General features: G+C 43.6%; 1 protein-coding gene across 1 annotated transcript in view; it reads right to left on the reverse strand.

The window, feature by feature from the left end:
• Positions 1–26,914, reverse strand: part of prss12 (serine protease 12) — a 180,395-nt gene that overhangs the window by 25,833 nt on the left and 127,648 nt on the right. Inside the window, exons 9-11 of the mRNA XM_069923133.1 lie at positions 14,619–14,824; positions 9,832–9,910; positions 8,270–8,392 (exon numbers count right to left, since the gene is read on the reverse strand). Coding sequence (XP_069779234.1) covers positions 8,270–8,392; positions 9,832–9,910; positions 14,619–14,824 — 408 coding nt within the window. The remainder of the gene's footprint in view (positions 1–8,269; positions 8,393–9,831; positions 9,911–14,618; positions 14,825–26,914) is intronic.

Raw genomic sequence — 26,914 nt, forward strand, 5'->3', positions numbered from 1 at the left:
ACTCAAGCTCAAGCAACTGGCAAATTCAGTTAATCTGGCGTCTACCAATCCCCATAGGGGCAGATACCAGGGGTTTTACTTTATACATAAAATCCTTTTAGATTCTCCCATACATTGTCTGCCGAAGCCATCTCCCATCATTCTTTAGCCCTCCTTTGTTGAAGGAGAAGCTTCTCCACTGCTGTGACCACTGAGAAGGTCCCTTATACACAGGTGCCCACACCCACGATGACAGATGTGTGAGTTTGCATGCCAGAAGTCACAGCAACAGAAGGGAGTAAAATACGGGAGTCAGCAGACACTATGGTTGTAGCAAAACAGCAAAGTGTTGGAGGAACTCAGCAGGTCTCGCAACATTTACCTGAGGTAAAGAGACATCACCGACGTTCAAGGTAGATAATCCGTTGGCTGCTTCAGCAAAGTGTTCATCTGAGCCTGAACCCATGTCTGACATGATCTGGCATTTACACCAGCATTCCCCTGGCTCTGTTGGCTGCCCGTGCTTGGTGACCCTCCAACTGCTGATCCTTTATCTAAAACACACATTCGAAATGGAACCGAGAACATTACAGCTCTCTATAGACCCTTCAGCCTACGAATGAAAAGTCAGCAGATGTTGGAGGCAATACTCAAAAGTGCTGAAGAAACTCGGCAGGCCATGCAGAGTCCATAGGAAGTAGAGGCAGAGCTCTTCGTCAAGGAACAAGCAGGGGAAGTATGACAGGTCATAGGTGGGTACAGGTGAGAGGGTAGAAGAGAGAAAAGCTGAGGGGGAGTTAGTAGCTCTATGATAGGAGAGGGAATGGGAGGGGGTAGAGATCTGGAGGAAAGGAAACAGAGGGATAAGGAAAGAGAGAAACACATTGGAGGTGTTCAATGGAAATTGGAGGTCAATGTTAAGGCATTCTGGCTGTAGAGTGCCCAGACGGCATATAAGATGTTATAAAAACACAAAATGCTGGAGAAGCTCAGCAGGTCAAACAGTAATCAATGTTTTGGGCTTGAGGCCTTCATCAAGATCTGAGAAAATGCTGGAAGGCATCTGAACAAAAGAGTTGGGGGGAGAGGGTGGCAAAGGAGGGAGATGATAGGTGGAGAAAGGAGGGGGGGGACAACAGCGATGAGGGGGAGGAGGGATGGCTGGGTGGGTGAGGGGGAAGGGAGGGAGAACTGGAAAGGGGGAAGGGAAAGGAAAGGTGAGTAAGCTTAGCAGAAAGCCGAGAAGTCAATGTTAATGCCATCTGGCTGGAGAGTGCCCAGAAGGAAAATAAAGTGTTGTTCTTCCAATCTGCGGGTGGTCTGGGTGGGATAGTACATAAGGCTATGGACAGACATGTGAGTCTGGATGTGTGACTCAGAATTGAAATGGTTGGCTACTGGGAGGTGACTGTGGTTGCAGATGAAGTAGAGGTGCTGAGTGAAGTGATCTCCCAATCTGTGACCGGTCTCTAAAATGTTCAGAAGGCCACAAAGGGAGCACCAGATGCAGTAAATCAGTCCTGCGGATGCACAAGTGAAGTGTTACTTCACCTGAAAGGCCTGTTTGGGGCCCCGGACCATGGTGAGGGAGGAAGTGTTGGCACAAGTGTTGCACCTTCTGCAGACACAGGGGAAGATGCTGTGGGTGCGATGGGTGGGAAGGGTAAGTGCATGAGGGAATCACAAAGGGAGTGGTGCCAACAGAAGGCCTAGAGGGAAGGAGAATGAAAAATGTGTCCAGAGGTGGGATCCTGCAGTAAGTGCTAGAAATTTTGACGGATCCTATAGTAAGTGCCAGAAATTCCAGAAGTTATAAGATGTTCTTTCAATTTGTGGGTAGCCTCATTTTAGCAGTGCATGAGGGCATGGATAGATATGGCCTTATGTCTATGTAGAATTACATATTCACTGCCCTCCATTTCCCTCATCCTGCCATCAAAATGCCAGGCTGGGATGGTGGACTGGTCAGGCCAGTTACCGAAGTTCATTGCCTCAGTCTTCTTCTGGTTTACCCTGGTGCACGATGCAGACTCAAAATGGGTGCAGATGCTGATCAGTCTGCAGACCAACCATGTACCTGAACAGAAGACAGCGATGTTGTTCATGTACAGAAGATGCTGTGACCTGAGTGGCTCCAATGCCTGGCAACGTCATTCATTTTATGCCCTCGTCCTTCCTGATGGGGTCAGTAAAGACCATTATTTAGCACACAAACACACTTTTTCCTTTATTTGCCCCTGTGCTCCACAGTTTTCAATTTGTAATCAAACAATTCACGTTTTTAAAGTGCACATTCCATATTCTATTAAAGGTTACTTGTGTACATTTTGGTTTGACTATGTAGAAATTACAGCACTTTTTATACATAGTCCCCTCATTTCAGGACACCATAATATTTGGGACATTGCAATAGTATGTATATTAAAGTAGTCATGTTTAGTACTTTGTTGCATATCCCTTGCATTCAATGACTGTTTAAAGTCTGTGATTCATAGACATCACAAGGTGCTGACTATCTTCTCTTGTGATGCTCTGCTAGGACTCTACTGACTGCAGCCATCTTCAGCTCCTGCTTGTTTTGGGGACTTGTCCCCTGAGATTTTCTTTTCAGCATATGCAAGGCATGCTCAATTGGATTTAGATCAGGTGACTGTCTTGGCCATGCAAGAATTATTCGGTTTTTAGCTTTGGAAAGCTCTCTAGTTTCTTTCTTAGTATGTTTGAGGTGATTGACATCAAGCGTCTTCCAATGAGTTTGAAGGCACTTGCTCGAATTTGAGCAGGTAAGATGTTTCCATGCACCTCAGAATTCATTTTGCTATTGTCAACAGCAGTTGCATCATCAATAAAGACATGTGTGCCAGTACCTGTGGCAGCCATATATGGCCAGGCCATAACCCCATGTTTCACAGATGAGCTGAGTATGCTCTGGATTTTGGCCAGTTCCTTTGCGTCTCCACATTTTGCTCTTGCCATCACTTTGATATAGGTTAATCTGTCCACAAGATCTTTTTCCAGAATTCTACAGACTCTTTTAAATACTTCTTGGCAAACTGTAATCTGGCTATCCTGTGTCTGTGGCTTAACTAGTGGTTTGCATCTTGCATTGTAGCCTCTGTATTTCTGTTCATGAAGTCTTCTACAGTCAGTAGTCATAGTCACCTGCCCCCTGAAGAGTGTTTCTGATCTATCAGACAGGCGTTTGGGAATTTTTCTTCATTAGGATGAGAATTTGTCTGTCATCAGCACTGGAGGTCTTCCTTGGCCTACTTGTCCCTTTGCGATTACTGAGTTCACCAGTACGATCTTTCATGTTTGATTACAAATTTAAAACTGTGGAGCATAGTGGCAAATAAAGGAAAGAAGTGTCTTTTTTCCAAAACATTATGTAGGGCACTGTAATAGTGGAGAGAGCAGGCAACGCTGCGTAACTCCAGTCTTGATGGGGAAGCTATCTGTTTCCTACAGATTGAATTGGACTGAATTACAGATGTCCATGTAGAGCAGTTTCATTCAATTTGTCTTTCCCTTCCAAAAGCCCATTTTGGAGAGCACGTCCATCATGTATGTTTGTAATATCCAGTTGAAAGCCTTCTCCTGGTCTTAGCTGACTAGGCAGGTGTCCACCCCTGTCCTGCATGTAGTGGGTAGTATCCCTGAGTAGTGTGAGGCTGTCAGAGATTTTCCTGGCCAGAACCATACAGGTTTGGTTGGGTGGATCACCTGACTCAGAGCAGACTTGATTCAATTTGCTGATAGCTTTGGACAGTATCATGTATTCAACTTTTTAAAATAATCTGGGTCTCCGATTCCTGTTATCTTCCATCAACCCCTTCTGTATAAAGGTGAGGGTGATAATGCACTTCATTGTGGAATCTAACATACTACGTGCCATTGTATACTTCCTGCAGGTCTGAGCTCACCCACTCCCACAGAGTTGGGAGGCCATCGCTTCTGTGAGTTTTACTTGATCCAAAGGAAAGTACAGAGTCTATCAGGTTGCCCAGGGTAATTGGCCGGTCCAGACTCTCCTGCTTGCTGTTGTCTAAAACCTCTGTAATAGGGGATAGGAAGTTCTGGGAGGCCTTTCTATCTGTAGCTTTAGTGTCATACAGACTGACCTAAAAGGATCTGCTGATCCTCTGTATGCCTGAATGTGAGGATGTGATGAGCCATCCTCTTCCTTAAGGCTGTGGATCACAAATCTTCCTGTATGAACCTTTTGGAAGAAGAAACATGAGCACGTCACATCCTGCTCCACTGTGCGGACTCTGGATTAGAAGATGATCTTGGAGGACTCGGAGGTGAATAGCAAGGCTTTCTGGCTCTTCATCTCTCGGAGTTCCTCCCTCTCATCCACCCCTCTTGACTGTAGAAGGAGAAGTTTCTGCAGGTCAGTCTGGAATTGACTCTGTATCTGTCTTGCTCTCTGAACACCTTTGAGGATAAAGAACTTCTTAAAGGTCTCCTTCGTCACTTCCCATCAGGTCAGAGGGGAATCAAAGAAGGGTTTCACAGTTCTCCATCCTGCGTGCTCATTTAATTCCTCCATGTTCTCTGGGTCAGCAACTTCATGATCAGCTTCCATGTTCCCCTGCCCGCTCTTTCATCCTCCTGTAGGTGATAGAGGTGCAAAGGCGGCAGTGGTCAGTGAAGCACACCGGCAGAACATCAGTGGTTCTGACTGTGTCATTCTTCAACACGAAGACAACATCTATCCGGGACTAGGTTGAGCCATCCGATCAAACCACATGTGCCGGTCGGGGATATGCTCACCTTCCTGGGCCATTATGTCGAGTGCACAGAGACCTGCATGGATGTCAAAGGCACGTTTGGAATCTGGACCAGCAAATGCAAGTGAAGGTGAGGCTGAGAGAGGTCACCAAAAGGACCGTCATTCAACATTTCCCCCCCCCCACCCCTTTACCGTCTCCATCAGGAGTCAGGAGGAGCTGACCTGTCTGTTAGGTCGTCCAGCCTCCTCAATGATGCACTTGAAGTCACCGGCCAGAAGGACCAGACTGGACATTGCCAGCAATGGTGGAAGCTGCTGAAAAATGGCCATGAGGTGGGGGTAAGTGGAATAGTCACCCTGCCATTTTCGTCTGTGGTTTCAGCTCTGCCACTGACCACAAACTCAGTCATGACCCTTTGTGACAGTACAGATCTATCACCAATGTATATAGTGTATATAGTTACAGTATCTAGACTGTGCTTACAGCGATTGGCTGAGAGCTTAGCCACGCCTACTGTCTGGGCCTTAAAGGGTTGTGTCCCTGGCCAGGTCGGATCATTCCGGACTGGTCGGCCACCTGTGAAGAGCTCCTGTCTTTTGCTAATAAAAGTCATGGTTTGGATCAACAAGTCTTTGGTTCTTTCGACGAGCTCTACACCCTTACTACGATGGCCTGCGCAGTCTTTCCAATTGAAGGTAGGTGATGGAGCCACACTTTCCCCATCAATGAGCTGCTGCTACCAGCCTTTCTATTGCAAATCAGGGTGAGCTTGTGAGTATCTTGTGTGTGTGTGTGTGTGTGTGTGTGTGTGTGTGTGTGTGTGTGTGTGTGTGTGTGTGTGTGTGTGTGTGTGTGTGTGTGTGGGGGTGGGGAGGGGGGGTCTCTTTCTGCTGTAGCTGTATAGTGCATGTAATTAGTGAGATGCAAGTGTGAGTCTCCCACCTATAGAAAGCATAGAGTTGGACAAATGGCAGATTGTTGGTCATGACTGAGTTTGTGGTCAGTGGCAGAGCTGAAAACACAGACGTTAATGGCAGGGTGAATATTCCACTCCCCCCCCCCCCAATCCTCCCCACCTCATGGCCATCTTTCAGCAACTCCAACCATTGCTGGCAACATCCAGGCTGGTCCTTCTGGCCGGTGACTCCAAGTGCATCATTGATGTGGTAGGATGACCCAACAGTGCTGACAACAGGCAGGACACCTCCTCCTGACTGTGGGAGTGGTACTTTGGAAAGCTCCCATTGTGGCCTTCTTTACATCAGAGAAACAATTCAAAGATTGGGAGATCGCTACACTCAGCACCTAGTCTCTGTCCACAACAACAGCGACATCCCTGTAGCCAACCATTTCAATTCCGAGTCACACTCCCAAGCTCACATGCCTGACCATGGTCTTGTGTACCATCCTACCCTGACCACCCACAGACTGGAGGAACAACACCTTATTTTCCATCTGGGCTTTCTGCTAAGCTTGCTCGCCTTTTCTTTCCTCTCCCCCTTTCCCGTCTTTTCCCCTTACCCACCCAGACAACCCTCCTCCCCCTCATTGCTGCAGTCCCCTCCCTCCTCTCCCCACCTATCATGTCCTGTCTTTGCCACCCCCCCCCCCCCACTTTTTGTTTGGACGTCTGCCAGCATTCTCTCATAGAGATAGTACTTATAAACATCTGGATAGACAGGGTCTGATCAGGAGCACTCAACATGGATTTGTGGGAGGAAGGTCATGTTTGACCAATCTGATTGAATTTTTTGAAGAGGTGACTAGGAATGTGGATGAGGGTAGCGCAGTGGATGTTGTCTATATGGACTTCAGTAAGGCCTTCGATAAGGTACCACATGGAAGGTTAGTTAGGAAGGTGCAGTCTTTAGGTATAAATTTTAAGATAGTCAAATGGATTGAACATTGGCTGAAAGGGAGAGGCCAGAGAGTGGTAGTGGATAATTGTCTGTCAGGTTGGAGGCCGGTGACCAGTGATGTGCCTCAAGGATCTGTATTGGGCCCATTGTTGTTCGTTATATACATTAATGATCTAGATGATGGGGTGGTGAATTGGATTAGTAAATATGCAGACGATACTAAGATAGGTGGAATAGTGGATAATGAAGAAGGTTTTCAAGGATTGCAGAGGGATTTGGGCTGCTTAGAAAAGTGGGTTGAAAAATGGCAGATGGAATTTAATGCTGATAAGTGTGAGGTGCTTCATTTTGGTAAGAAGAATCAGAATAGGACATATGTGGTAAATGGGAGAGCATTGAGGAATACAGAAGAGCAGAAAGATTTAGGAGTAACGGTACATCGTTCCCTGAAGGTAGAAACTCACGTGAATAGGGTGGTGAAGAAGGCTTTTAGTATGCTGGCCTTTATCAATCATTGCATGGAATATAGGAGTTGGGAGGTGACGTTGAGATTGTATAAGATGTTGGTGCGGCCTAATTTGGAGTTCTGTGTGCAGTTCTGGTCGCCTAATTATAGGAAGGATATAAACAGAGTGGAGAGAGTGCAGAGAAGGTTTACCAGAATGTTACCTGGGTTTAAGCATCTAGAGTATAGGGAGAGATTGGACAGATTAGGTCTTTATTCTTTGGAGCGTAGAAGGTTGAGAGGGGATTTGATAGAAGTATTTAAGATTATGAAAGGGATAGACAGAGTGGATGTGGATAGACTATTTCCGTTAAGAGGAGGAAAGATTAAAACAAGAGGACATGAGTTAAGAATTAAGGGGCAGAGGTTTAGAGGTAACATGAGGGGGAACTTCTTTACTCAGAGAGTGGTAGCCGTGTGGAATGAGCTTCCGGGAGAAATAGTGGCGGCGGAGTCAATTGTATTATTTAAGAAAAGGTTGGACAGGTATATGGATGAGAAGAAGATGGAGGGTTATGGGCATTGTGCAGGGAGGTGGGACTAGAAAGGGGTGTTTGGTTCGGTGCGGACTAGAAGGGCCAAATGCCTGTTTCCGTGCTGTAATTGTTATGTTATGTTATGTTATATGTTATACCTTAATGAAGGGCTCAAGCCTGAAACGTCGGTGATGTATCTATACCTTTGCTACATAAAGGCCACTGTTTGAACTGCTGAGTTTCTCTAGCATTTTGTGTTTTTATTTAGGGTATCAGAAGTCACTCTCCACAGAACCCTTAGCCTTTCACCTCATCAAGGTTCACTCATCGTCTTCAGTGGAGCCTATCTGGGATCTGTGCTATTAGATCTCAGCCACAGAGAATGTTCTCGATCCACTCTCAGTGATGGTCCACTGCCTGTGTACATATTGTTATCCTCTCGACTGCCTCCTGTTGCATGATAACCCAAAAAGTTGTAGCCAAAACTTTTTCAGAAGCTTTCCTACCACCAAGAAGAGTTTTTCCAGTCTTTTGAGATCCATGGCAAAAATGCAATCAAGTTCTTGCTACCACTACCCTCAGAAATGTGATCTCCATCAAGCCATTCAAAGCCAATTGCAGCAAATTATACTAGACTACAATAGTCCTCCAGAAAGAATTATTATTATCGCCTTTTAATTATGTTGATTACATTAGTTCTATTGGAACACTGACCTTTTAAAGCAGTGAGCTGCCGTCAAGACCCAACAACTGCCAATGAGAGTTGCACCACACAGCAGTCTTCCTTCTCCATGGGGTGCTCTCAGTCGGATGGCAGCCTGCCAAGGCCATCCACCCCTGTGCAAGACAGGAAGCCAAACATTAAAATGTCATTAATTGCCAGGAGCCCAGCAAATAGGACAGAAAGGGCAGCACATCACCCACACCAAATGAAAAGTCTTACCTTTGCGGGTGGGTCAAGAGCTATCAGCTGTTGCTGCAGTGATAACTTACACTTGGAGTTAAATGCATGTTATAGTTATATTTTTTACTAAATTGAAGAACTGAATTCAAATACAGATATTGCTTGGCTTATTATTTTCCTTCCATCCAACCATCCAACTATTTACACTGCAGGAGCATTTTGCAATATGCTTAAATGCAATGTGGAAAACTGCCAAAATACCTTATTGTAATGAATTCTGCAACACATTTTAACAATTAGTTCTGATGCCACATCTCCAGCCATCTGGCTTTGGTCCTGATCAAGGATGCAAACTGTGTGAAGTTGTCATATTCTCCTGGTGATGGTGTGGGCTTCCCCCAAGTGCTTCTAAGCCATGAAAGCCATTGGCTTCTGTAAATTGGCCCTTGCATTAATGGAGATCAGAGTTTATAGTCGTGCGTGTGTGTGTGTGTGTGTGTGTGTGTGTGTGTGTGTGTGTGTGTGTGTGTGTGTGTGTGTGTGTGTGTGCACTTGTGTGTGTGTGTGTGTGTGTGTGTGTATTTATGTTTATATGTGTGTGTGTATATGTTTGTGTTTGTATGTGAGTTTATGTGTGTCCATGTGTATATCTGTGAATGTGTGAGTATGTGTGCATGTGTGTTTGTGGGTGTGTGGGTGTGTGTATGCTTGTGTGTGTGGGTATATGTGGGTATGTGTGTGTGTTTATGTGTGTATGCACATCTGTGTGTGTATTTGTGGGCATGAGTGTTTGTGTGTGTGAGAGAGAAAGAGCTAGTTAGACAGAGAAAATGGATTACAGGGAAATAAGAATGATGGGATTGCTCTGATATATGGCATCAACACTATGTTTTATGTTGAGAGAAAACTGAGAACGATTAAAAATAAAATTCATGACAATGGCTTAATTTATGGTCCTGACATGAAATATTTTTAATCTATTTGACATCAAAGGCACCTCCAGAGTATAAACAGGACATGTTATTCAAGCTGCACATCAATAACATAGCTTTTCTGATCGAATGATCATTCATTAAGCATTTGAAAACTGTTCAGCTCAATACTCAACATCATACTGAGTCTCTTCCAAATTCAGATCAAAGTAATCCAGCCAGCGTAATAACTCATCTTTGTATCTCTTTGAATTCTTCCAAAAGTTGCAACGAACTGTAAATATTTAACATATATGGTTTGTCACTGCATTAATTGAAGCCACAGAACATTAATTTTCATATATGTTTTGGCAATCTAAGTTAGCAACGTTAATTTATGGAAAATTATCCATGTAAAGCTTTCCTAGGGATATTTCCTCCATGCAATAATAGTTACCAACCTCAAAGAGTTTTTCCCACCAATGATCCGCTTTTGCCGTCGGTTTAGCAATCGGAAGCCACAGAGAGAATTCACGGACCCTAAAATGATTAAAAGTCATGATAAGCAAATTATTTGCTTTTAGATATATACTTACTGAAGTTTCGACTGTTGCCAGAAAAGCATTTAATTTCCATATTAAAACCAATGCTTGTTTGCAGGACTAGCAAGGTTATAACCCCTCAGTAGACATTTTTCAGACATTTTGAATGTTTTCCAAGTTACTTCCTTTTCACCTCATTCATCTGTTCAAATCTTTAATTGTCTCCTTGCACTTATTTTAGATCCAACTTGTAATTGGAAATCTTGGTTTAAATATACATTAATCTGATTCTTCAACTGAAGGCAATGTCCAATTAAGACAGACTGAGCAGAGGAAGCCTATGTTTCTGAGAACTAAGAAGAATGAGAGATGATTTCTCTGAAATGCAAACAATTCCCGAAGCTGATAGATGTCGTGTGCATCCATAAACCAAAGATCACAGTCTGCAATAAAGAGGACAACCATATGTAGAACTTAGATGAGGAAATACTTCTTCATTCAAAAAATTGTCTCAGAGTAACAGAAAAAATATTAATAAAATTGAAAGAGTGCAAAGAAGATTAACTAGGACAGTGGCTTTCAACCTTTTTCTTTCCAGTCACATACCACTTTAAGTATTCCCTGTGCCATAGGTACTCTGTGATTAGTCAGGGATTCCTTAAGCTGGGATGTGGGTGGAAAGAAAACATTTGAAAACCACTGTTTTAATCATCCCTCATTGACTCGTTATGTGCACAGTTTCATTACTCCAAAGGAAATGGGCCAATGACGATATTTCTCAAGCAAAATATTTCAGTAACAATTGGGTCTACAGCAGTGGCTCTCAACCTTCCCTCCCCACCCACAGACCACCTTAAGCAATCCCTTAAGTACCAATGGCATAGGGATTACTTACAAGGAGTAGAAAGAAAAAGATTGACAACCACTGAATGAGGATGTTGACAGGGCTTGAAGAACTGAGTTACAAGAAAAGGTTAAACAAGTTAGGTCTTTATTTCCTGGAGCGATAAAGAATAAGGGGAGATTTTATCGATTTTTTAAAACTTATGAAATAGAGTAAATGCAAATAGGCTTTTTCCACTGAGGTTAGGACCAGAGGACATGGGTTTAGGGTGAAGGGGGAAAAGTTTAAGGGGAACATTAGAGATATTTTCTTTCCCACAGAGATTAGAGGGAGTGTGGAGCGAGCTGCAAGCTGAAGGCTACAGCACAGTACAGACCCTTCGGCCCTCGATGTTGTGCCAATCCTTATATTCCTTAAAAAAGTACTAAACCCCTAGCCTGTAACCCTCTGAAGTTCAGAATATGCTTAATTTTAACATTTAATTTAAAAAAAATTAACAGGTACATGTATGGGAGGGAAATGGACTGGGTGAAGGTCAATGGAATGACAGAATGATACTTAGGCACAGACTAAAACGGCCAAAGGGACCTCTTTCTGTGCTGCAGTTCAATGGTCTGCAAGGGGCAATAAGCTGGGCAGTGCCTGTAGCATTCCAACTGAAAGCAGATCCTCTTTGGAATCATGGAAACTGAGGGATCACTCAAAACCATCCAGATAAAGCCTTGTCACAGATGCACAATCTTACTAAGCCATGGCTGACACTGCATTGTCAGTTAGGCACACATACAGAGTGGCGTCACTGGGGTTGGGGGTCACCCAGTGCGGTACTGATGGTGTCCACCATGGACCTCCTTTAATTATTACTTCATTCACAAAAAGGCTATTGGTATAGGATCACAATACTAATTACTACAATAATTTAGTGAAAAGGCCAGAAAATTTGACAAAAGCACCAACTATTAAAAATACCAGCAGCAATAAAAACAACAGGACGTACTTGCAGATAAAACCATGTGATTCGAAACATCATTGTAATTGGGTAATAATGACAGCTCTGGCCCGAGAGCATTAGAAGGTTCAAAAAGTAAATTAACATCGAGCTTTAGCCTAGTAGGTATATTGATAAATCTATTTTTATTGATATAACTAACTACAGGGATATTTTTATAATTAAAAAAATAATACATTTCTGCTAAAACACTGCACAAAAATGTTATAGACAGTCATTTTGGTGTCACCCAGTGCGGTCTGCACCCCCCACACCCACCATGATGCCAGTGCGCATATAACTAAACATGGCTGCCCTAAGTTTCTGCTGGAATTCATTTCATATCTACCAATAATTCTTTAAGTCCTCAAAATAAAGTGCCAGATTGCTGAAATTATTATTTTCTGCCACTTCTACAGTTGGGCCATCGATTTTCCAAGAAACACACAACAACAACAAAAAATAGATGATTTTAAATGTGAACTAAACAGTTTGCAAGTTGGATGAAGGCTTCATTTTCCAAATAGCTTTAAAGTGTTGAGGATGCCCAGGAAATAGATCACTGGGTAGTTTTGAAATTTGACCAAAGGAGGAGGCAGGTAAATATGTTTTCCTTGTATGGTTTTAGCTAGTAAAGGATCATATGTTCAGAACAAACAAGGAGGAGAGTTGCACATTTGTAACAGAGCCCGGCTAATTCTCCTCCTGTTGTTATAAATCAGATCAGATCAGATACCATTTACAGTCATGTAATAAAGCAGAAATCTAATATTGCACAAAATCGCCTTTAGCCTGCCGTAAGGCAGACAAAGGTTCACCATGAGCAGTGCCCGATGCCTTGTACAGTCAGAGAAAGGGAAGCAAGAGCGAATTGCCTCAGAGTGACGGAGTGTCCTTGGAAGTCCCCTCAGAGTCCATTCCTGACCGAATTTCTCCCATTCGCTTCATGGGGAGCACAGACAGAAACACATACACCTCACGAGCTGATGTTTCTGCCAGCAACTGGGTTGCTCTTATGCAGAGCACAGATCGACATCCTTCTACATTACTGACAGTTGTAGTATTGGAAGTGAATGGGAGCCTTGATTTAACCCAACCTGACAATTGAGAGAGGGGCAGATGAGAGGCAGAAAGACAATTGAGGTATGATTGGATTGTTCTTTTTTTAAACATCAGCCACATTGATATTCAGTAGGATTGATGTCAGATATTGATAACTTATTTTTTTTTTTAACTCTATTTTTGGACTGAGCGATTTCAAGCAACCTGATCCACCTGAATTCTCCATCACAAAGAAAAATCAGGTTTTTCACAGACTGCAAAAATGCAAGACTATCTGTGCAGCGTTATTAGTGTGCTCAGGCCAATAGGCTGGTAATTGTAAAGCCCTTTGTCCTAATCATTTCAATGAAGAACAAAGACGTCCTTCTCATTTCTCTGTTGCATACCATCAATCATTCAACACAAAAGCAAAATATTCTTTATTCGAGGAATATGAAAAAAGCAGAAAATGCTTAAGGTCAGGTACCATCTGTGTAGAGAAAAACAGATTGAGCATTCCATATCAAAGGGTCATGGATGAAACTTTAACACTATCAGCTATTTCGTTCTGAGCCAATGGATATAATCACTTAGACAAATCCTTTCACAGAGTGAAACACGATAGGCTACAGACACTGTGATTGTAGTAAACAGACTGAAATGCTGGAGGAACTCAGCCGGTCTTTTCAGCATCTATAGGAGACAAAGATATATTGCCAACGTTTTGGCCCTGAACCCTTCTTCAAGGAAAAATCAAAACAGGCAGAAGTAGGATATATCAGAAAGTCTCAGAATGCAAACAATGGGCGAGGAATCCAGACCAACAAAAGGTGCTAATTGGATGTAATAAAGGATGAGGTAAAATTGATCATGTCTGTGTGAAAGGAGACAGGCAATGGAAAGATGGGGGTTCCTTTCACAGGAACACTTTTTCCTGTCTTTTGTTTAATGATCCATGATCTACCATCTTGTGCCTGTGTGCTGTTTCTTCAGTTCAGGCAACAGGGCCCGGATGCATTTATCCCTGGGTTTCTTCAGAATCCTCATGTCTGATTAACAGTCATTGTGTTTCTGGAACTGCAGTGCTTCTTATCTCCTGAGCGCTCTGCCACCTGGTTGGAGCGTTGTTAAATGCAGCTCCAGTGGAACAGCTGCTTTTTAATCGCCAGCTGAAGCAATGAATCTACTTTTTCCCAAGACCAAACCGAACTAGGGAACAAGGGAGGAATGAGATGTGGGGTGCCGCAAATTTTTAATATCACTAAGATCGAAATGACAGCATCAATTCTGCAAGGTCTTGCAACATATGCCACAATGGAAAAAGAATTGTTTGAAATCAGGATGCATTAAATGCAGGGAAGATAGGTGGTCATCTTGATAATGTGCCTAATGGTAACCATATGATTATTGCATTCCGTGAGTTTCCCCTCACCCCCAACCCAGCAGCCAAGCAGATCAAAACCCTGTCAACTGGAATAAATCTGTAATTCCCAAATTAAAGAAATCAATCCATCTAAAGGTGCAGGAAATTACTCAACAGATCAAACAACCTTTGTAGAGAAGGGGGAAGAAAGTGAAAAATAGCAGGTCCTACTTCAGGTCAGATGTCTTCTGCATGTCTATTTAAATAAATGAAGGAAAACAAAACTCAAGTGGTCACACATCATCTGTAGAGCTCCTGAATCAAGGTGGACATGAAAAAGCAACTCGACTTCTTTCCACTGACTGTATTCCGAACCCACCGTTCATATCTCAGATTTCCAGCATCTCCCACGTTTTGTTTTTATATTTTTTTGAATAAACCGTATGTCACGAAAAGTCAAGCATATTCACCTGTGCTGCTGAGGCTTCCCGCATTTTTGGTACTGTAGTCACAGATCACACCTGCATCCTCATTATGTCGGCAGTTATGTATTCCAATGTCTTGTTTACTGCAGTCCTCCAGAGTGTGCTCACTCCCAGTGCATTTCACATTATCCATGTGTATTGGCCCCACACCATCTCCAAAATAAGCCTGTGGCCTTGCCTTGGCTATGCCCCTTGGAACAAAAACACACACAACACAAAGAAGACATCAGACTTTGATTAGCCCTGTATTATTGTTAACAGATTTTTAACATTGTTACTTTCCACGGAAGGCCCAAAATCTTTAAGTTATAATTACATTTCTGCATGGATTGGATGTTCTACACTGACTGAATAATATATGTCGGTGCTGACTGTAAAATACCAGATGCCACAGCATTTTCGGTGAATTTACGCCATGGAGTTCACATCAACGTGCCACATATCCAGAACACAGCTTTCAACTTCATCCATTTTCAATTACATTTTTACATGTATAAAATAAAACTCAAGTTTTCAAACATCCCACTGCAACCTTGTCACCGGCGAAGTGAACCTGTGCACTGTTTGTATAGTTTTCCCCCAGGGATCACATGATTCAAGAAAGGCAGAGATTGTGATTGACAACCATTATTATTGGTTCGGACAAGACAGGTAGGCCAAGAGGATGCTTCCTTCCTCTGCTTTTTATTTTTGTATGCTCATATCTATGACGTGTCCTTGGGCACAACAGGCGGAGCGGAGTGTTGAATGAGAGAGTGCAAGGGTGACATCATTTTACGAATGAGTTCATTCGAGAGCCTTATAAATAGAGGGAAGAAACCATCCCTCGAGCTAGTCGCACAGCTTCCACACTCCTGTATCATCTGCCTAACGGTAGGGGGAAAGAAGAGAAGGTGACTGGGGCAGGATGGGTCTTTTAATATGTTGGCTGCTTTCTCAAGGCACCGGCAAGTGGAGTCGAACTGAAGGAGGGGAGGTTGGTAGCACAACGGCCTAAGTTGCACTCACAACTCTCTGCAGTTCCGTGACCAAGCTGGGCTGCATCCGGGCAGAGTACTTTCAAGGGTGCATCTATAAAAATTGCTTAGAGACATTGGGGACATGTTTAATTTCTTTAGGTTTTTTAGGAAGTACCTGGCCAAATCATCAACCTGGATGAACCAAGGCAGAATGTCAGTGATACTTACAAATATAGATTTAAAGCTCTCTATCATCTCATGACACAGACCAGTGATCCTCCATACTTCCTTAAGTCAATGACCAACTTCTTTGATTTCGTGACATTAAGGGAGTGGTTGCTGTCCTGACATCATGCTTTAAGACTCTCTCTCCCTCTCCTGCTTTCCTGCATCTCTGTCTCAGTAATGTTTGAGATCTAGCTTACAACATTGATGTCAACTTACAACTTGTAGATGGAGTTAGAGCAGGATATGGCCAGATAATCAAGAGTGTATAAGATGTGTCGAAGACCAGGGGTAGGGGAATTTGTGGGCCATGCCCCCCCGAATGAGTTTTTGTGCCCGCCCCCACCTGAACACGAAAGGCAGGAGCAGCATACAAATGGCAGCTTGTGCCCCCCCACCCCCGCAGTTACCCTAACGCCCCCCCGATTATATTTGCTCTGACCTCGACTCTGCTGAAGGCAAAATCCTGAGGTGCACCATTGCTGTGGATTATTGTGGAGCCAATCCTCGCGGACTGTGCTCTGCCAGGACGGGAGGTCAAGGATTCAGATGCAGGAAAGGCTGGCGAGGCTGAGTTCTCAGAGTTTGGGACTATGGTGCTGCAAGCAGAGTAAAGGTCAGTATGTGGGAGATTGACGTAGGTGTCCTTGTACAGATAATCCAGGGCTGAGTGTATGGCCAGGGAGATAGTATCTGCTGCACTGAATGATGATAGATGCTGGAGACGCACTTTCTACAGTCTAACTGACATCACTTATCTTTAGAAGATCTATATGGACTTCAGTAAGGCCTTCGATAAGGTACCACATGGAAGGTTAGTTAGGAAGGTGCAATCTTTAGGTATAAATTTTAAGATAGTCAAATGGATTGAACATTGGCTGAAAGGGAGAGGCCAGAGAGTGGTAGTGGAAAATTGTCTGTCAGGTTGGAGGCCGGTGACCAGTGGTGTGCCTCAAGGATCTGTATTGGGCCCATTGTTGTTCGTTATATACATTAATGATCTAGATGATGGGGTGGTGAATTGGATTAGTAAATATGCAGACGATACTAAGATAGGTGGAATAGTGGATAATGAAGAAGGTTTTCAAGGATTGCAGAGGGATTTGGGCTGCTTAGAAAAGTGGGCTGAAAAATGGCAGATGGAATTTAATGCTGATAAGTGTGAGGTGCTTCATTTTGGTAAGAAGAATCAGAATAGGACATATGTGGTAAATGGGAGAGCATTGAGGAATACAGAAGAGCAGAAAGATTTAGGAGTAACGGTACATCGTTCCCTGAAGGTAGAAACTCACGTGAATAGGGTGGTGAAGAAGGCTTTTAGTATGCTGGCCTTTATCAATCATTGCATGGAATATAAGAGTTGGGAGGAGATGTTGAGATTGTATAAGACGTTGGTGAGGCCTAATTTGGAGTTCTGTGTGCAGTTCTGGTCGCCTAATTATAGGAAGGATATAAACAGAGTGGAGAGAGTGCAGAGAAGGTTTACCAGAATGTTGCCTGGGTTTAAGCATCTGGAGTATGGGGAGAGATTGGACAGATTGGGTCTTTATTCGTTGGAGCGTAGAAGGTTGAGAGGGGATTTGATAGAAGTATTTAAGATTATGAAAGGGATAGACAGAATGGATGTGGATAGACTATTTCCGTTAAGAGGAGGAAAGTTTAAAACAAGAGGACATGAGTTAAGAATTAAGGGGCAGAGGTTTAGAGGTAACATGAGGGGGAACTTCTTTACTCAGAGAGTGGTAGCTGTGTGGAATGATCTTCCGGGAGAAATAGTGGCGGCGGAGTCAATTGCATTATTTAAGAAAAGGTTGGACAGGTATATGGATGAGAAGAAGATGGAGGGTTATGGGCATTGTGCAGGGAGGTGGGACTAGAAAGGGGTGTTTGGTTCGGTGCGGACTAGAAGGGCCTAATGGCCTGTTTCCGTGCTGTAATTGTTATGTTATTGCTGGTGGGAGGACAGGAAACAAACAAAAAAAAATAGAGGAAGGTCACGGGATGCGGGGAGAGCAAGGGGAGGTGGATTCCGAGAGCTCCCAGGATTTTTGATTACAAACAAGGTCAAAACCTCAACGTCAAAAAAGGACGTTAGAAGAATTTTTTAATGCAAGTCTGCAAGCAAGAGTGCGAAAGAATCACCACCAAGGCGAGAGGGCATGCCTGGAAATGCCTCGTGGTGAGGAAAATGGTGGGGCTGCCCCAGGGCCTGAAATGGGAACCGCAGCTCCAAAGGAGGAACTTGCCAGACGAGGAGAACAGATCCTGGACAAATCCAACATCAATGCCCAGCAGGTATGGCGGGAAGTCCCTCTGGAAGCCCCTGGATTGAAGGAAAGGGCTGGGTCCCCCCCCCACTCCCACAGCAGGATCGCAAAGTCGGGCATGCTCGCAGCGTGTGCGAGGCCTGAAGTGAAGTCGGCATCGGGTGCGGGGCAGCAGCGGCAACCCCCGTGGGGAACAGACCTACCTGACAAAAGAGGAAGCTGCAAGAAACCGGCGTTGCTGCCGGCACTAAGGGAGAGAGTGAAACTTACCTCTGCCCTGGCAGCGGGCCAGGAGTGAGACTGCAAGTCTCAGCGGGAGTCCCAACAGCAGGCGACTTCAGAGGGAGCAGAGCAGCCTGTGAGTTCAGCGCTGGATCAGAGGAGGCAGGGAGCACTAGCAGCAGGGAAGAGGGGTCCAGCAGTCCAGAGGAGGAAGAGTCCAATGGCCAGGGAGACCCTGTGAAGCTATGAGCCCCAGGGGAAAAGTATTGTTAAGGAAAAGTAAGCAGGAAGGCTCAGAGCCCTCCCTGCAGAATGTAATTAACAAGCCATGGCAGATGGAGAGCAGGCTCTTCCTAGCTGTGGACAAAAGTGCCCAGGACATGGGGAAAAAATTGGATAGGGTCCAGTGCACCCTATCTGGGCTAATGGACAGGGTGTCCGAGACAGAAGAAAGAATAAATCCGAATGAAGATGATATCCACATTATGTCCAATCAAATGGAAAAGTTAATAAATAAAAGGGAGAGCATCTGGAAGAAGCTGGATGCCCTCGAGAATTATAGCAGGAGGAACAATAATAAAATAGTGGGGCTAAGGGAGGGGGTGGAAGGCCAGAACCCAGTGTGCGTCTTTCAAACTTGGATCCCTGAGGGGTTGGGTAAGGAGATACTGGGTGAAAGAATCTTCCCCAAACCTGGTCCCGGACAAAGGCCGCGCTCTGTTCTGGTGAGGCTGTTGCGGTACTAGGACAGGGAGAAAATATTAGGAGCGGCAGCGATCGAGGCAAAGAGAAGGGAATCCCCACTAGAGTTAGAGGGAAACAAAATCTTTTTCTACCCAGATATTAGCTCAGCACTGCTGAAGGCCAGGAAGACATTTGAACCGGCTAAGAGACTGCTCAAGCAGAAGAAATATGAATGTGTGTTGAGGTACCTGGCCATCCTGAAAATATCATTGCCAGAAGGAGCAAAGAAATTTTTTACAGATCCAGAAAAAGCCCAGGAATATGCCGCAGGCTTACCCACATTGGGGAGCACCACGGGAATGTAAAGGCTGGTCAGGGGACCACCTACAGCAGTTTTAATAAGTAACAAATTTGACCCATAGGGGGATGTAGACATGCTTTGGACTATAATAACATGGTGTTTTTTTATGTTATCTAAATTGTACAAATACAGAAGTTGAGGAAGAGGTTCGACCGAACAAATGAAAAGTTGTAATAGTAGTTTTTCCTGGTGAGCTCACAGGTTGGGGAAAGGAGTTGATGGGTGCCGATGGCACTACCTGTTGTATGAGGGGTTTGTTGGTAATCAATGAAGGTTATCAACAAAATAGAAGGGGAGAGGGAGGGAGGTAGTATGGGATTAAGGAGAAGTATGACTGTGAATGTTTTTTTGCATTTGGTTTCATGTTGTTTTGCTCAGTTATTTGAATTATTGTCTTTGTCTTCCCTTGTTTATTTATTTCCTTACTCTCGCGGCTCGGGTGGAACGGACCTAAGGTCAGATGGTAAGAGATTGGGGGTGCATGGTGGGGGGTCATAGAGAAAGAGCCTGGGGATAATGACTAAGAGCATAAAAGTAGTTTCTTTTAATGTTAATGGCTTAAACTGTCCAGTGAAATGGAAAAGGGTCTTGCCACACATTTAAAAAATGGGGGTGGATTTGGGCTTTCTCCAAGAGCCACACTTAACCAAGCGGGAACATCAAAAATTAAAAAGAGAGTGGGTAGGCCAGGTTATATCCTCTTCATTTGTCTCAAAAGCAAGGGGAGTGGCACTTTTAGTCAGGAAAAGTATTCCAGTGCAAGTGCAGAGGGGGACTGTTAACAAAATGGGTAGATTCATAATGGTGCATTGTCAAATATACTCAGATGGGTTCCCGCCTGAGTTCTATCAAGAATTTAAGGACTTATTAATGGCTCTGTATATGGAGGTGGTAGACCAGGTGAGGGAAACAAGGTCCCTGCTGGAATCTTTTGCAAAGTTGTGTTTCCCTAGAGAAAATAACTTACAATCTGAGAAACAAATACAGAACCTTTTGGAAGATTTGGCAGCCATAACTCCACTACATAGGTGCATGGAAGTGATTGTTCTACTGTTCCCTGCTGCAGCTCCCTCTCTCCTTGCCCCGATCCCGATCAAGGTAAGTCAAGAATGAGCACCGACCCAGAAGCCGTCTGTTGAGCCGTGATAGGCCCGGTTTCTTTTCTCGTTTCTTTTTATTATTTGCATTCTTATTCATTTCTTTAATGTTAGTGTTTGTTACTGTTATCAACATTGTAACATGAATGAATTGTTTAGTTTTATAGGTGGGGAGGGGGGTGGGCAATGACGCAGGCTTGTATATATAGTCATAGAGGAAAAGAATGTATAGGAGATTGTGAACTGCCAGTGTGGGCAGGTCGTGGTATATGACTACAAGCCTGTATGAAAAATTATAAATAAAATATTCAAAAAAAAAGAGAATGGAGGTCAGACAGAGCAAATCCCATCAATTTAGAGAAAGAGATCAAAAGTATTGAGTGCAACTGGGAAGCCGGAGAGTGATAGAAAGATCTCGAAGCATCCAAATGTGGAGGGGAGATTGACGGATTCAGGTGGGGATTTTGGGTGGGGCTGAAAGGGATCAGAAGGGCCAGGCCGGTGAGAGATCATGGGTTAATGTGGCTCTGGTAATATTCCATTCAGGTATGGTGTGTGAATGGGAGCGTACTTCTGTGGGGAGCGAGATAGTCTCATGTTGCTTTCAATTCTGAGCTGGTGAGCAGCTCCTCCTGGGCCAGAAGCAGGAATCAACAAAATCATCTCAGCAGTGCAGAGGAGGTTCACCAGGTTAATCCCAGAGATGAGGTGGTTAGCCTATGAGGAGAGGTTGAGTTGTCTGGGACTATACTCACTGGAATTTAGAAGAATGAGCAGGGATCTTATAGAAACATTAAATTATGAAAGGCATGGATAAGATAGAGGTAGGTAAGTTGTTTTCATTGGGTGGGGGAGATCAGAACTAGGGGACATAGCCTCGAGATTCAGGTTAGTAGATTTAGGACGGAGATGAAGAGAACCAGCTTTTTCCAGAGGGTAATGTATCTGTGGAATTTGCTGCCCATTCAAGCAGTTGAAGTGACCTCAGTATATATATTTAAGACATGGTTGGACAGGTTTCTACAAAGTAGGGGAATTAAGAGATATGATGAAAAGGCAGGTAAGTGGAGATGAGCCTATCATCAGATCAGCCGTGATCACATTGAATGGTGGAGCAGGCTTGACAGGCCGGATGGCCGACTCCTGCTCCTATTTCTTACGTTTTTATTTCAGTTCTAAGGTTTTCTGAAGAAACTTTCCAAGGTTAAAGGTAAAATGCAAATATGGTGAGATACTTTGGCTCCTTAAAATAGTTAAATGAGCCTCCTGTCACCTGAGAACACTTCAGCCCCCTGTCTCCCACATGCTCTCACCATTTTAATCTTCATTTACAGAGACCAAGCACAGACCAGGTGACACATCTGCAACGCACCTGTGCTCTGTCTGTAATGGTTATTTTGAGCTCCTACATGCAAACCATTTCATTCTTCCCATTCTCACACCCAACTGCCTGACCTTGACCTCTTCCACTGATAGGGTGAGGCCCAATGTAAACCAGAGGAACAATACCTCATATTCCGTTAGGATAGTCTGTAATCCATTGGTAGGAACACTGATTTTTACAATTTTTGGTAATGTTTTCCTTTTCCTCTCTCTCTCTCTCTCTCTCTCTCTCTCTCTCTCTCTCTCTCTCTCTCCTCTCTCTCTCTTTCTCTCTCTCTCTCTCTTTCCCTTCCTCGAAATCTGCCTCTAGCTACACCCCCACCCATCCTTTCCCTAGTTCCATCCACCTGCCACACGGGATCTCTGATTCCTGCCACTGACCACCACCTTCCCACTTGTTTCCAGCTGCCCACCAGCGTTGTTTTATCTGGCTCCTCTTATTTATCAGAGTGCAGCACTTGCACTTCTAATGCCTATATTTCACACCCTCAGCCTCCTTTCAACCGTTAACATTTCCCTTTCCCTTCCGTCCTTTTTTTCCTTTTTTTTCTGTCTGTTTCCACTGATCACCCCGCCTCCGTCTCCCAACTCCACCCCTTCTTCTACCCTGTCTGCTGTCCATCATCCCTCACCACACGGGCCCACCAGCTGTGTCTAATCTCTCCCCTCTCCCATTTAGGCTATTCTTCCTTTACACTCTCAGTCCTGATGAAGGTTTCCACTTGACCATCCCTTTCTCTCCACAGATGCTGCCTGTAAAAACACACCAAAATGCCAGAGGAACTCAGCCAGTCTTTTAAAAAGCAAAGGTACATTGCTGGCATTTGGGGCCTGAGCCCTTCAAGGAATAAGCAAGAATAAGCTTATTAGTTGATGAAAGGCTCAGGCCTGAATTGTCGGCAATATATCTTTGTCTCCTATGGAAGCTGAAAGACTGGCTGAGTTCCTCTGGCATTTTGGTGTGTTTTTACAGGCAGCATCTGTGGAGAGAAAGGGATGGTCAAGTGGAAACCTTCATCAGGACTGAGAGTGTAAAGGAATTTTGTGTTTCACATAGATGCTGCCTGAGTTCCTTCAGGAGTTCTTTTTTTATTCCATTTACTGAGCAAATTCTTCATTAGACTTGGAGCAACACTTGCTGAAAGTAAATATATTTTGACAATGCAGTGATATAAAAAAAAAATTTGTGAAAACTGCTCCTCTCAAATACTTCTTTGAGTAGCAGCCCCTGTTCCCTCTAAGCTGAGCATTTGTGCGCACGCTCACGTGTTTTGCAACCAGCACATAAAGGAAAATGAATGCACACAAAAGGTTAGTTACCTAAAATAATGTACTAATTAATAATTATACTTATTGAAAATAATCTCTTAGCTAATTGTTTCTGTTAACTAATTAGTCGGTTTTTTCAACTATCACATTTGCACATTGGCGGATAATAAATCACATTTGGACAGGGTTAAAAGCTCAGACAACAAAACCCATCATTACCAAATTACCAAAGGCAGGGGAGAGAAAAAAAATAACTGAGTGGCTTAAATAAGTCTGTTATCCTGTTGTTATTCTGTGCAGATTTATGTCAAATATTTTGTAAACCTACGTAAACTGTGCTTTGTGTGAAGATTTTAAAATTAAACCGCTGAATAGTTTGTCAACTCGCTTTGTAATTGAAGGAGTTTTGATTTAACCATTTCCAGCAACTTAAATAATAATCATCTGTGAATTGATGGGTGTTTATTGTTATTGATTTATTTCAACATTACCTCACATAAAAATAAGAAATACTCATTGATGCTTTATTTAGTGGAGCAACAAACTGAACAAAGTAGTTCAAAGTAGAGAATAAAATCTTAACTAAATACATTACTTTGTAGAATTCAATCATACTTGTATTATATAGTAAAAGATACCAACACAGTTTTATTCGCCATGAGAGATAGGCTACGTAAAATTATCTTGAAACCATTTCAGGTTTGCATTGGCACAAGCATTCAATGCGCACACACTTTTGTCACAGGAAAGAAATTTGCACAACATAAAATGTTTGCGCACACTGGTTAATAAAAATGAGAGGGAACAATGGTAGCTGTCATCTTTGTTTTCCCTGTAAACATGCAAATCCCTTTGAAACAGTAATGACAAGCTTAGAACCACAAGAAAAACAAGACATTCAATCTGAGGGAAAGTGTAAACAACTCCAGGTACCAGGCTGCCCACTTATTTTAGAACCCAGATCCAGGGTATTGCATTCAGGCGCACCCCTCATGGGTCTTATGCAGCCATTCTGAACAAGAGCCATACAGAGCCATTCCTGGAGGCCACAGCACATTTAAGAGGGGCCATGGACTGAAATCATGAAAATTTTTATTTGTTTATTTATGTAGTCGGTAGGAGAAAAGAACAGAAGAAACCAACTCAACTTCACTGCTTCACAGGGAAGGGGAGCAGAGTCATAAGGGGGCTCTAGTCAAGAGAATGGTTCAGAATGGCTGGTCTGGAGAGGCCCCTTTGTATTCTCATTAAGCCTAATCTCTACAGAAATTCTGTCATAAGAACTAGTACAGGAGATACAGGAGTATCAGAGCCAGTACCACCAGGCTGAGGAAAAGCTACTCCCCACAGAGAATGAGAATGCTGAATGTCCAAAGGAACTGCTCACACTGACCATTGGAGACTCTCATTTGCACAAGGCAATATTTATGTATTTATTTATTTTTATAGATATAATACTTGTCAAGCAGATGTATTGTTTGTCTGCACGTGTGATATGCCTGGTTGTGCATCTGTGAGTTTCTGCGCCGAGGACGGGAAAACACTGTATCATCAGGTTGTACTTGTACAATCAGATGGCAATAAATTTGACTTACATTGTGATTAACACTTCATTCAATATCTATAAAACCGCATCCTTCAAACTTGCAGTGCTAACACTCACTGCCTTAAGAATCCCTCATTCGTTGCCATCTTATCGAACCATCTCTCTGCACCCTCACCATTCCACCACCACTCCCCACACATAGCCATATGTCCCTAGCTCATATGAATTAAAAAAGCTTTCACTCCATCCATGTGCAAGTCACACCAGACTGAGAAAACAAATCATGGCAAGTATATTTGCCGCACCATTCAGTTCTGGTCTCCACCATCGGCAGATGGCCTGGGCACAAAAGCAAAGGGTAGGAAGGCTGGATGTAATTTTTCCATTAAAGAAATGCAGGCAATATGAAACCAGTCCCAGGACAGCAAAGGCCTTTTAAATAAGAAACTTTAAACTGATACTCTCGCTTCCAGAACGGCCAGACAAGAAGGTGACGGAGTTCAGACCACCTTAGAATCAGAGTAAATTCGCGTGAACTTTACTTTCCATCTGACACCATTACAGCTCAGCTTGCAAATTTTGAAATAGAGATTGGATGGAAAACTGACATCCTTCACCTTCATGGCAGGAAGTAAATCAAATGGTTTACTGGAAATCCAAAAACTGGAAATGGAATCAGAATCAGAATTTATTGTCATGAACATGTCACAAAATTCGTTGTTTTGAGGCAACATCACACTTTGGGTCATCGAGTATTCAGGAATCTGATGGCAGCAGGGAAGAAGTTGTCCTTGCGCTGCTGAGTGTTCATCTTTGGGCTTCATTTTCCCCAATGGAAGCAAAGTGAGGAAGAAATGGTGGAGGTCCTTGAGGATAGAGGCTGCTTTCTTAAGACACCGCTTCTTGTAGATGTCCTCGACGGAGTGAAGTCTGGTGCCCGTGATATTGCAGACCGAGTTAACAACCCTCTGGAGTTTTTTATTGTCCTGAACATTGGGACCTCTGAACCAGACTGATGCAACCAGCCAGAAAGCTCTCCACGGTACACCTGTAGAAGTTTACGAGAGTCTTCAGTGACACACCAAATCTCTTCAAACACCTCACTAAGTATAGCTGTTAGTGAGCCTTCTTCAATATTGCATCCACATGGAGGCTCCAGGACAGTTCCTCAGAGATTTTGAACCCAAGAATTGGAAGATTTTGACCCTCTCCACTCTGAGCCCTCGATGAAGACTAGGTCATTTTCTCCTGCTTCCTCCTGAAGTCCACAATCATCTCCTTGGCGGTGCTAATGTTGAGTGCAAATATATTGGTGTGACACCACTCAACGAGCTGATCTATTTTCCTCCTGTACTCTTCCTCCTTGCTGTTTGTGATCCTGCTGACAACTGTGGTGTAATTGGCAAATTTGTAGATAGCATTGGAATTGTCCTTGGTCACACAGTCATAGGTGTATAGTGAGTAGAGCAGTGGGCTAAGCACGCATCTTTGAAGTGTGGCTGTGTTGATCATCAGTGAGGAGGAGGTTTCCAGATTTAAGATTTATTGTCAGTGTAAATAAATGACATCACATACATCTCTGAGATTCTTTTATTCCTGTGGGCGAGGCAGAATGACTACTTATTGGTAGTGCAAAAAGACTGTACGCAGTGTAAACATGTAAACAAATAAAGAACTGGAAACAGATAATGAATGTAAACAAACTGACTGTACAACACAGAGAGAGTTAAAAAAAATCAATAAAGTGCGCAAGTAAGAATCCTTAAATGAGTCCCTGATTGAGTTGGTTGTTGAGGAGTCTGATGGTGGAGGGGTAGCAGCTGTTCCTGAACCTGGTGGTGTGAGTCTTGTGGCACCTACACCTCTTTCCTGATGGCAGCAGTGAGAACAGAGCACGTATCGGGTGGTGTGGGTCACTGATGTGGGTTACTGATGTGAGAGCTGTTGCTCTCTGATGACAGTGTTTCCTGTAGATGGTCTCAATAGTGGAGATGGTTTTGCCTGTGATGTCCTGGGCTGTATCCACTACCTTTCAGAGGGTTTTACGCTCAGGAGTATTGGTGTTTCCATACCAGACAGATACAGCCAGTCAGCACACCTTCCACCACAACTCTATAGAAATTTGCCAGGGTTTCTGGTGTCATACCAAACCTCTGCAAACTCCTGAGGAAGTAATATCAATCACATGCTTTCTTCCTGATGCCATCAGTGTGTGTCGGGTCCAGAAAAGATCCTCTAAAATAATGACTCCCAAGAACTTAAATTTGC

Source organism: Narcine bancroftii, chromosome 3 (assembly GCF_036971445.1).
Source record: "Narcine bancroftii isolate sNarBan1 chromosome 3, sNarBan1.hap1, whole genome shotgun sequence".
Classification (NCBI taxonomy): domain Eukaryota; kingdom Metazoa; phylum Chordata; class Chondrichthyes; order Torpediniformes; family Narcinidae; genus Narcine; species Narcine bancroftii.